General features: G+C 45.1%; 1 protein-coding gene across 1 annotated transcript in view; it reads right to left on the reverse strand.

The window, feature by feature from the left end:
* The window catches only part of SACM1L (SAC1 like phosphatidylinositide phosphatase), a 91,219-nt gene that overhangs the window by 63,965 nt on the left and 14,956 nt on the right, over positions 1-12,298 (reverse strand). The window contains exons 2-3 of the mRNA XM_033930180.1: positions 8,634-8,731; positions 7,241-7,315 (exon numbers count right to left, since the gene is read on the reverse strand). Coding sequence (XP_033786071.1) covers positions 7,241-7,315; positions 8,634-8,731 — 173 coding nt within the window. The remainder of the gene's footprint in view (positions 1-7,240; positions 7,316-8,633; positions 8,732-12,298) is intronic.

The following is a 12,298-nucleotide window of genomic DNA, read 5'->3' on the forward strand; positions in this document are numbered from 1 at the left end:
ACTCATAAGATTATTTCAGATAGAGATGGCCGATATGTCATTGTGCTGGGAGAGGTCTGGGGTTCTCAACTCCTCTTTTGCAACCTTTATGCCCCAAATGTTTATAGTCACAGTTTTTTTTCTGGGCTGCTGGGAATTCTAGCTCAATATCCCACTTATCACTTGATTGTGGGGGGGGATTTTAATATTGCTGCTGATTCGACCTTGGATTGCTCTCCTGCCAAGCCGCGGCCTAGACACTATGCTCGCATGGGGGTGAATTTTTTATGTGCTCAGCTGGGGGTAGTGGACGCTTGGAGAACTCTTCATCCATTTGATAGGGAATATACCTTTTACTCTAACCCTCATTCTGCGTATTCCCGTTTGGACTACATTCTGGTGTCCACTAATTTTTTCCCCTGCGTGGATAGGGTTGCCGTTGAAGATGTTCCCTTCTCTGATCATTCGGCGGTAGTGCTTACTTTAGGGATCACGGGTCTGAAGGGGGATAGAACTTGGCGGTTCCCTGCTGCTTTGTACTCGGACCGAGATTTCGGAATATATTTGAGGACCCACTGGCTGGAGTATATTGCACATAATGATACCCCTGACGTGGACTCCGAGGTGTTTTGGGACGCTTCTAAAGCAGTGATGCGGGGCCATATTATTCAATATGTGGCCACTAAACGGAAACAGCAGGGAGAGAAACTTCTTGCTCTTACGGATCGCTTGGCTGTGTTACGTGCCCGTCACCGGACGTCCTTAACGGAGTCTGATGGACAACAGATCAAATTATTACGCCAGCAGATCAATGAGATCTTGGACTATCGGGCTCGTCAGGATCTCTATTATCAGAGGTTTCGGCTTTATCGATGGGGTGGTAAGGCGGGTAAACTTCTTGCGAACCTAGTTAGACCTTATCGGAAGAAACAAATCATCCGGCAGGTGAAGAATGCTAGGGGGGATAGCTTTACGCAGGAAGCCCAAATCCAGGAACAGTTTGTGGCTTTTTATAGCGCTCTTTATGCGCGAAGGGATTTTACGGAGGCGGACCGCGATTCCTTTTTCCGGGATATTTGTCTCCCACGGATCTCCGTTCCTCAGGCTGAACACCTGAGTGCCCCTATCTCTCTAGAGGAAGTCCGTTTAGGGATCCGAAAGTTGAAGCTTACTAAGGCTCCAGGGCCGGATGGTTTCGGTCCGGAATATTACAAACTCTTACCTGATCTTCTTGCGCAGCCCTTGGGGAATTTCTTTAACTTTCTAGCCGCGTCTACATCTGGTCTCCGGAGCAACATAGCCCACATCACCCTGCTCCCTAAACCCGGAAAGGATCTTACACAGGTAGGATCATACCGACCGATTTCGTTGCTGAATCAAGATGTTAAATTGTTGGCTTCCATCCTGGCAGCACGACTGAACATGGTTCTGCCCCAGCTTGTCGCGGATGATCAGGTTGGTTTTGTTCCCCAACGGTATGCTTCTATGAATCTCCTTAAAGCTTTGACGGCGATCCATGAACACCGCGATGGAGGGGGCACCTCTGCTATCGTTGGGTTGGACATGGAGAAAGCCTTTGACAGTATTTCGTGGCAGTATCTCTTTTGGGTACTTCGGGAGTATGGCATAGAAGGGAACTTTCTTATGTGGATTCAGGGCTTATATACCTTACCGCAGGCCAGACTTATCATTAATGGAGGCCTTTCCTCCCCCTTCTCGCTCTGTAGGGGCACGCGTCAAGGGTGCCCCCTTTCCCCTCTTCTTTTCGTCTTAGCACTGGAACCGCTCGCCATTAAGATCCGTAATACTCCTCTATTGCGGGGTATCCAGATAGGGAGCGTGGAGTGCCGTATCACGTTGTTTGCGGATGATATCTTACTATTTTTGGACCAGGCGCCCCTGCATTTGCCGGTGGCGTTGCGTTTGGTAGAGGAGTTTGGTGTATTGTCGGGTCTCCAAGTAAATTGTGCTAAGTCCGAGCTTCTTCCTCTATCTGGCCTGGGCCCTGAACCGTGGCATGCTACTTTGCAGATACCGCCGGTGCGGAAGCCGATGAGATATCTAGGTATTTATCTTCATACTGATCCTCGGGTTATGTACAAAAGTAATGTGCTAGCTGCTATTGATAAAGTTCAAAACTTGTGCTCTGCCTGGCGAGATCTCCCGTTGACCCTGTTGGGGAGGGCGGCTCTGGTTAAAATGATCCTCCTACCTAAAGTGCTGTATCCTTTACAAACTGTGCCCTTTTGGGTGCTGCAGCGAGATGTTGGGCGGCTTCGGTCCATTTTTACCTCGTTTTTATGGCGCCAGAAGGCGGCGAGGATAGCTTATGTGAAATTGACTCTTGCTAAACGGGAAGGGGGCTTGAGCCTCCCGGACATCCGCGCGTATAATGTGGCGGCTCTCTTACGTTTTGTCCATGAAGGGGTGACTGGAGTTGCTCGTTTTTCTCCGTCGGGATGGCTGACTGGGTGGTGCGCACCTTACACTTTTATCAACCTCCTCCATGTGTCTTCGGGCAGGTCGGGGGGCGGAGCGTTGCTCTCTAAGTTGCGGTTCTTGCGCCCTTTCCGTTTGGCCTGGCAGTGGTGGCGTAGACTACAGGACAGGTCCCCAATTGCCTCCCCTTTTTTGCAACTTCAGGGTAATCCTGGCTTCCCCCCGGGTCTCGGCCATTCTTCATTCGACTCCTGGGCATCTAGAGGGGCCTCTAACCTATCTTTTCTGATTGAGGCTGATACGGGTGCTTTTGTCTCGTTTGCTTCTATTCGGGACCGATGGGGCATCCCAAACCAGCAATTTTTTGCTTATTTACAGGCCCGGCACTATTGCCAGACTTTGCATCAACAGTTTGGAGTGGATTGGCTGTGTGGCTCTTTGGATGGTTACCTACTCACTATCCCGGCCTCTCAGAGCTCCTTGTCGGTATGGTATAGGGTGATTCGCTCTGTGGCCTCCCAGGACCATTTAGCTGCTCTTAGAGAACGGTGGAACCATGATCTTGCTGCTCAGTATACCCATGATACTTTTCTCGATCTTTTCTACACTTTGCATACTTTTGTGAAGTCTGCGGCTTGGCAGGAAACTCAATTTAAAATCCTCCACAGGGCTTACATTACTCGAGAGCGAGGGGCGGGCATGGGATTGTGGGAAGACCCGATGTGTACTAGGTGCTCAGGGGCTCCGGGGACGCTCATCCACTCCTTTTTGGAGTGTCCTTGCTTATCTATCTGGAATTTTTCTTCTGCACAGTTGCAGTTGGTCTTGCAGCGATCAGTTGAGTGGGATTACAAGACATTGCTCCTCGGGGACCAGTCTCTGTTGGAGGAGCAGGGTTTCACGGTGCCGCAAAGGCGCTTCATTTACATGACTGTACTGACGGTTAAACGAACAATCTTACAATATTGGGTGCAGGCGGGATCTGTCCCCTTGGACAGCTGGGTGACTCAGATGATTGAGCTGGCGCGTTTCGAACTTTGTTATTTTAAATGTTCTTTTAACCCTGAGATTCTGGCTTACCTGGCTCTTTGGAGGGTGTTCCTGCAGCTACCTCTGGTTCTCCGGCGTGGGGTAGGTGGGGAGGGGGGGGCTGGTGTGACTGGATGGGAGGTATGGGGAGTATGGAAGGGGTTTGCATGTCTGGTTGACTGATCTGCGTGCTTATTCCTTTGTGGGGCCTTATGGGGGGTGGGATGGGTCTGTTTTCCAAAAACACAAACAAGTCATGAGGCTTACATAGAGGCGGGCTGTTACTATTTGGAATGAACTGTGCTGGGTGGTTTTTCGTGTTCTTCTGTCAAGGATTGTTCTGCATCTGTATTGCCAGCATGTATCTGCAATTTTGTTTTGCACTTGTGTTCTGTAGTATTGGATTTTTGCCTGTTTCTATTGTGGTCTCTTGAATAAAAATGATGTTCAAAAAAAAAATATATATTTTTGTGAAATAAATTAGTTTTTAACTTAGCTTTCTTTGCTCGGGCGTTTAAACGGGACTCCGACACGGAACCACGTTATGCTAAGGCTGTCTCAAGGAGCAGGGTATTATATACACGAGTTTGAATTCAGAGTAAATCAAAAGGCCTCATTTTTGCAATGATATCAGAAGATGGGCACCCAACCATAAGGGGTATATCTAATACTAGGTGCGACTCTTGTCCCATCACTCATTTGGAAAGGCAATTAGATACACGCTACCCAAACTCATCTTTAGCATACCCATATTACAGTGAAATGCACCAGCACACAATCCTCAGTCAGAATTGCATCCCATACTTGCTCCCCTGCATGTGCATGGTTTGGCTAATTTCTTCTAATGGATTTTTATATTATTTTTAACTTGTAAACATTATTAAATTGCAATGTGGTTGCTTGTGGAGCAGTCAAGATCATAGTGCTGAACAGTGAAAAGTGATTTAATAAAACCTAGGGTTAGTTGAGTCACACACACCCCTGCTTATCTCTCCCTCATCTCTTTTGTCTACCTAACTCCCCATACAAATACTGGGCTTCCATTCCGGCCCATATCCCTCCCTGGCCACAAGGCTTGATTATAACTCCAAGTGTGGCAGTGCCAGCAGGACCAGAAGTAGTCAGAACACAGCTCCCAGCAATAACAACTGCCCCAGTTTCTCTGCCATTATTTCCCTTTTGTGCAGACTGTCTTGCTGCACATGCATATTTCAAGTTCTCCCTTATCTACTCATATACTCATCTGTAAGTTGATCTCATGTATAGTAATGCGAGGGCAGTTTCGGACTAAAAAAGGCCAAAAATACTGCGACCTGTGTAGAAGTTGTCACGATTGCTCCCTCTCTCTTTCCCCTCCAGCATCTCCCTTGCCTTTCCCAGACCCACCCCCTACCCACAGCACACACCTTCACAGATTTCAACAGGGTCAGAATAGACTTGAAGTCAGAAGGAAACAGCTAAGTCATCAGATTTCAGTATGCGAGGATTATATAATTTATCCCTCATCGATACATAAGTCTCTCACTCTAAACTTCTTTACTAAAGCAAAAGGTATTTTCACAAATCATTCGCCCCTTCCTATCCAAGGAGGACGTTTTACTCAGGAACCAGTATTTCTCAGCAGCCACAAACTGTTATTTTACTCCCCCCCAAAAAAAAAACCCCCCCAAAAACAAAACAAACAAACAAAAAACCCCCAATCAGAATGTCACTCACCAATTCTTCCGGATTGTCTCAGCTAAACTTCCTCTTTAAACCTATGGCATAAGCCACGAGTAAAATCAAATAGCTTTTAGCTGTCAACTGATAATTGTCACGTACACTTCCCTCAATGAACACAAATTTTCAACCAGCTGCTAGAACACTTACAGATTTTAAAACAAATTACTGTTTCCAAGATTTACAACCAGCTAAAGACTATCATTTGGTTCGAGGTAAATGGGAGTTGGAATTGCAGATTAATTTGAGGCAATGGGATGTTGCCCGTACTTTGAAGGCGACGCACGGGGTGACCCCATGTGCCTGGTTTCGGGAGACGTATTACAGGGTGATCTTACATGCCTTTTATACTCATACACAGTTGTATTACAGTGGAGGTCTGCCCACACCACTGTGTCATAAATGTAGGACGGGGGGATACACTATGGGGTATGCTTTTTGGTCTTGCCCCATAATCCAGCGCTTCTGGAGACGTATCATCTCTTATATGTTGGGGTTGATTGGAAGAGCTATGCGCAGTACCCCGTCCCACTTTGTATTGGATTTGCCAGAGGCTTATGGCCATTTGCATAGGGGGAATTGGGCTCTCTGCAGGAAGATGATCTTGCTGGCCAGGAAATGTATTCTTCAATACTGGACAGTCCCAGACCCTCCGGCGTTTTGGCATTGGAGGAACCAGTTGCATCAGTTGGCTACCTGGGAGGCACGGGATGTGGGAGGGTCTAGGAAGCGGAAGACGGTGTTCTTGAATGTCTGGGAGCCATATCTGCAGTCTTTACATCCAAAGGGATAAAGTGAGATTTTACAATGGTTGTCCTGATCTGGGCGCTCAGCTTGCTGGGGTGAGAGAGCAATGGTGAGCTATGGTGGGGTGGGGTGGAGAGTACCAATGGGGGGGGGGGGGTTGGGAGGGTCATGGGGGGTTCGTGTGGTTCCAGCATTTAGTCACAGGTTTATGTATTGGGAATAAGTTGGGGGAGGGAGGTGGAGTGGCTTCTTCGGGGCTCTGAGTCCAGGGCCTTGGGGGGCCATTCTGCCGACTCTGGCCTCGCTTGCCATGAGTCAATTTGAGGGGGGGGGTTTGTTGCCGTTACTATCTCCTGCACATACTTGATATTGTGTTGAATATGATGCATCAATGTTTGTACTATGAATCTTTTGTGTTCAATTGTTTTGCATCAATAAAAATTGTTTGAACCTAAAACAAATCACTACTAATTTTAAATCACTCACCAGTCTCATTTGCACATTTCTTCTAACTTCTTGTCTTTAATTTGAACACTGTAGAAATTCACCCTGAACTAAGAATTTTTCCCACCCCAGGAGGATATATAGTACTGGCAAGCAACAGCATCACAGTCAGACCGTCTACTCCACTTCTATGAAGCTTTCAAGAGTGCTATGGCACAGATGAAAATAAAGAAGGTGACTGGTTGGTGCTCGATCTCCTTTATTAGATATGACACCGACTCGACACAATCGTGTTTCGGCCTAAAAAGGCTTGCCTCAGGAATCTGATTTTGTTAATTGAGGAGAACAAGATATTTTAGAGATTCACAAATGTGTGACACGTCTTTTAGTCTTTAAAAAGACTTATTTGTTAGTCTGTTGGCACAGGTATGGTACTTAGAGGTAAAATAAGGTTTAAAATGTCCGCCTTATAACCCCTCTGTGTGCTGACAGATGAACAAATAAAAGTCTTTTTAAATGATTAAAAGAGACATGTCACACGTTTGTGAATCCCTAAAATATCTTGTTCTCCTCAGTTAACAAAATCTCCTGAGACAAGCCTTTTTAGGCCTAAATATGATCGTGTCGAGTCAGTGTCATATCTAATAAAGGATATCGAGCACCAGCCAGTCACCTTCTTTGTTTGGTTCTTCGCCTTCCACGATTCAGGAAGGAGGGATCTCTTGTTTTTTCTGAACAGATGAAAATAACCCATAGATAAGATGACCCTAGTTTACTAATGGGATTTTGAAGCCAAAATTTCTTGACTTTATGATTATATATAGAACTTCCCTTCCTTCTTCATTCTCTCAAAATTTACCTTTTGGGCTCTTATTTGCCTTACCTGACACCAGTCGTATTGTTCCCAGAATGCCATATATCGGTCTTGTAACTGCTGACTGAGGGACATCTTTCTTACCTGAAAAGGCAAAGCAATGAATTGGATCATGCATTTGATAAACTACCTTTAAGTATTCTGGGTTAAAAAATTTGATTCTGTGGTTCAAAGAAAAAAAAAAAGAGATGCTAAAGGTTTTTAAGAAAGTTCAGCTGGATTTCAAATCGAGAGCATACCAATGGGTGGGTCCAAGCCCACCCACTTCCATCCAAGGCTCACCCAGAAGCAGTGCACCCCAGGTAACCACCATCCAACACTTCTCCACCTTTTCCCCTGCCGTGGTGCTTGCAGTTCTGGTTTTGGGAATTAGGCCAGCCAGCAGCAATTTGCATGGACCACTCTGTGGCTTTCCCTCTGCTATGAAATGCTCTCTCTGATGCAACTTCCTGTTTTTGAGAGGGTGGATTGTGGTGGCGGGAGGCGGCCCTGGGACAGGCTTCCGTTGATTGCTGCTGGTTGACCCCACACCCCTGTTTTGAGCTGCAGGCACTACTACAGTGGAGGTGAGGAAGAGAAAAGACAGATATGTGTGTGGGCAGGAGGGAAGGGGAAGAAGTACTGCATTTATCAAGGGTGGCTGGAGGAAAGGGGAAAGAGTGTTGGACATTTAAAGGAAGGGATAGCTATGCAAATAACCCGCAATTGGAAAAATTACGAACGCCTCAACTTTCCTTTTTGGTGGGCCAGTTTATGTTTGGGTTATAAATATGAAAATATGAATGCCGATATGTTGGGGCATAGCAATTTTTTAAATTTGGTTTGGGGGCCGTTTTAACATCTTTTGTTACTTCAACATAGTTGTCTTATTTTATTTTGGTTTATTTTTAAACATATTCAGGACAGGGTGAGGGGGGGATATCTTTTTGGTTTATGTCTTGATTAAATTGTTGGATGGGAGGGATATTTTTCTTCTGCATTGTTATTGATGAAATTTAAGTGCTTACGTTGATTATTAATGTCTGTATAATTTCTGGCACTTTGTATTAGTTTTGAAAATTAATAAATTTACAAAAAAAAAAATTTGTTTGTAGTCAATTATTCTATATTTAGCATTTTTATTCTATGTATGTAACCAAAATGCTCTGTTAGTATGAATTTTCTATGTCACCTTCTGTAACAATTTGGTTTACGCATTTTCACAATAGATGCATTACTGGGGGGAGGGCGAGGGGGTTCTGCGATTGCAGAATTTTTTTTATTTGAATAATATATATGAGAAGTATGTGTTAGGGGACCAAGGCTCAATAGAAGCTGAAGAGTGAAATCTCTTGTATTTGCCATTAAACCTGTACTGCTACCCTTATTTTGCTTTGAGTTATAAAACCAGGACTATAAATACCTGCGAGGGTGACTTCTGTGGACACTCTGTCGATGGCCAGAACATCATTGGCACCAGTATCACACGCTTCAATGTAGAATTTTTCTGGTGTAGTATGCCTGGGAAAGAGAACACTGAAGGGTCAGGCTTGGGCTTAGCAAGCATGCTCTTAGCTTTCATGAACAGATTGTCAGGTTTGAGAGCGATGTCACCAACAAGTTTTCTCCAACTCATGATTCCAGCTGCAAATCTAAATTACTTCAAAAAGCTCCCCCCTCTCTCTCTCTCTCCAAGAGAAGTCTTAAATCAGTCTACTGTATTTTTGAAGACATGAATGAAGACTGTCTGATCTTCAAGGCCCTTAAAGGAAAAGGCTAGAGTACTTGGAAAAGGATCTCTCTTCTACATACCTCCAAGGTCACCAAGGTCATCCCAAGGTGTATCCCTAACCACACCCTCTCCAAATGTAATGTAATGTAATTTATTTCTTATATACCGCTAATTCCGTTAGGTTCTAAGCGGTTTACAGAGAATATACATTAGGGTGCATTAAAATTATAAGTAAGATAGGTACTTAGAAATTCCCTTACTGTCCCGAAGGCTCACAATCTAACTAAAGTGCCTGGCATCACACAATGCAATACCCACCAACAAGTCTTCTATGGAATAGCCCCAAAGCTCTGGAATGCACTTCCTGAAAGGCTTCGCTTAACGCAAGACTATCTCTGCCTCAGGAAGCAGGTGAAAGCTTTGCTCTTCAACCAGGACTTTAAATGGAAGAAACAACTAACTGGCTAGTCATAAAAAAAGAGTGACACCAGCTATACTTACTATGTAGCAGGATATGTTTACCCACTCCTACCATAGCAAAAAATAAATTTTCAAGCACCATTCTGACTTAAAGGGCAACTTTCTTTAAAATTAGTCCCCTTATCCTCTACCTACATATACCATCTTTGCTTACTCTCTATACCATCTATTAAAATGTTTTATTGCATATTGTGTTGACATAATATAGCATACTATGCCATACTTTGTATTGATATTGGAATTGTCTATTGCATATATTTGACTTATTCTTGCCGTACACCGACTGGCGTGAATTTCTTCATAATAGGTGGTAAATTCTAATAAATAAATGAACAAAAAGCCAGCCAATACAGTGACAAATGATATCTGAAAACCCAGATAAAAAGTCCCTCATAAGAGGCTTCTGAGCAAATACATCAAACTAAAAGAAAAAATCTTTATCAGGTCCACATTATTACGGGGGCCGATTGTCCTGTTGGAGTCACCAGAAAAACAAGGAAAAAAGAAAAAGCAAATATACCATAATCACCTGAGTCAGGCAAATAAACATTCTACTTTCATTCAATCTCAACCTCTGTATTAATTACAGGCAATGTGTCTAATTTAGGTTTATCTTGAAGAAAAGTTTCTAAATGAGCTGGATCAACAAAAATATATCTAGTATTCTGATAAGTCACTAAACACTTACATTGGAACTTAAGAAAAAATAAAGCTCCCACAGCCAAGACACCAGTCTTGAGTTGCAGGAACTGCCTTCTCCTGTATTGTGTCTGTTTAGGGTTCATAGTCAGTTGCGCGCAAGATAACTGGGCCAATACATAAGCACACGGACAAATGGGCACGGACAAGTGAGCGAAAGAGACATGCGAGCACAAGACATCTAAGCGCAAGACAAGTGAGTGCATGATAAGTGATCACAAGACATCTGAGCGCAGACAAGTGAATGCATGATAAGTGAGTGCATGATAAGTGAGTGCAAGACATCTGAGGAAAAGTTCCGTTTTCAGTAATAATGGCAAGGCAGAGGGAACACTATGTCAGTGCGCGTTTGACCCATGCGTTTTGTCCCATCACCAGACGGTTCATAGTTTGATCCGCGCGCTTTTGTCTCATTACCAGACAATAGCGCGCAGGATGTTGGAATGTAGGGTAAATAGGCGTAGTAGGTCCTTATTGTGTTTTCAGTGGGTTCATCGTTCTCAAAGGCGAGTGAAATACGAATTTGGAAATAGAGTCGCTCTCACCAAAGGCGAGTGAAATCCGCGCAAGAGAAATACCTGTTATAGAGCAAGTTCTAGACCAGACCTATAACAGACATAGTCAGGCAGCGAAAGGAAAGTGGACTGTTCTGAGCAAGTATAAATGGAGCAAACATAACAAATCACAAAGATGCTAGCAAAAGGAGGGCGGGCTGTTCCGAGTACGTAAAAAAGGAGCTAACGTAACCAATCACAAAGATGCTAGCGAAAGGAGAGCGAGCTGTTCCGAGCACGTAAAAATGGAGCTAACGTAACCAATCACAAAGAGGCTAGCAAAATGAAGGAAGGCTGTTTCGAGCATCATAGTAACGTGAACGTGCGCGTGATTGTCATGGCGCTGATTTGTCCTTCCGCGCTCTTGTCTTGTCACTGTTTAGAGATGTCTGGAAAAATATTTTATCTGTTGATCACTGTTTACTCTCCTCCATTGAGAAAAATGAGCATTTAACTCTAACCCGTTTTCTATCCAATTCCTAATTCACAACTGAACTATGCCACCTATCATAGAATGACACAATGGCAGTTACCCGTGGGCAGCCGCGGGTAACCCGCTGAAACGGTGTGGGGGGGAAATGCTCACTGCGGGCACGGGGACAAGGCCATCCACCACCCCGTGGAGCGGTGAATGGCCTTGTCCCCGCAGTTGAGGGAAGGCACGCGGCCCCCTACCTACCTACGTCCAAATCTATCTTCCTCCCTTACTGAAGCCTTCGAAGCCTGCCTGCAGTCACGCGTGTGTGGGCTGAAGCTTTTCCTCTGACGCAACGTCCGCCCATACACAAGCGACTGCAGGCAGGCTTCAGTAAGTTTCTTTACTAAAGTGCCACAAAGGTTAAGGGAAAGGGAGGGAGATTCTCAGGCCGCTGAAGGGCGGTGAGGTGGCGAGAGGGAAGGGTGGATGCTGCGGGGACAGGGTGGTGAAGGGGGCTGCGGGGACAGGGGCAGTGAACGGGAACTTCGGGGGCAATGGTCCGGGGACAGATTTTTTTCCCGTGTCATTCTCTACCACTTATCCCACGACTCTAATTTTCTCAGAAGCCTCTCATGAGGAACTTTATCAAAAGCTTTCTGAAAATCTAGATACACTACATCAGTGTTTCTCAACCTTTTCAAGCCAAGTACCCCCTAACCCTAACAAATACCAACCGAGTACCCCTGTCCAAATCTGCCCCAGACCTACCCAAACTCCTCCCCCAACTCTGCCCCATAATAGTACTAATTGTAATGCAATCTCTTTCATCCATTTTTCAAATACACAAAATATAATCTTAATACATAATAGCAACCACAAAATTAAAAAAAAAAAAAACAACCCAAAACAAACCCCACCACACAAAGCACACTGGCCTGTCAAGTGCCCCCATACACACAAATACGCTCCCCCCCTCCCGGAAAAAAAAAAAAAGCAAGAGGGATGCCATCTTCTTAAAAAAAAAAAAACAACAAACCAAAAACCCACATTCCCAATGCTGCCCCCCCATCCCGTGCAAATAAGGCAGGAGGGATGCCAACTCTCCCTCCTGCCACCAACCGACACCCCCCCCGACCAGCAGGGCACTCATCCCCCCACCCGACCGGCACGGCCCTCGCCCTTCCTCTCCGCAGCCTGGACAGCCC

Source organism: Geotrypetes seraphini, chromosome 2, assembly GCF_902459505.1.
Source record: "Geotrypetes seraphini chromosome 2, aGeoSer1.1, whole genome shotgun sequence".
Lineage (NCBI taxonomy): Eukaryota > Metazoa > Chordata > Amphibia > Gymnophiona > Dermophiidae > Geotrypetes > Geotrypetes seraphini.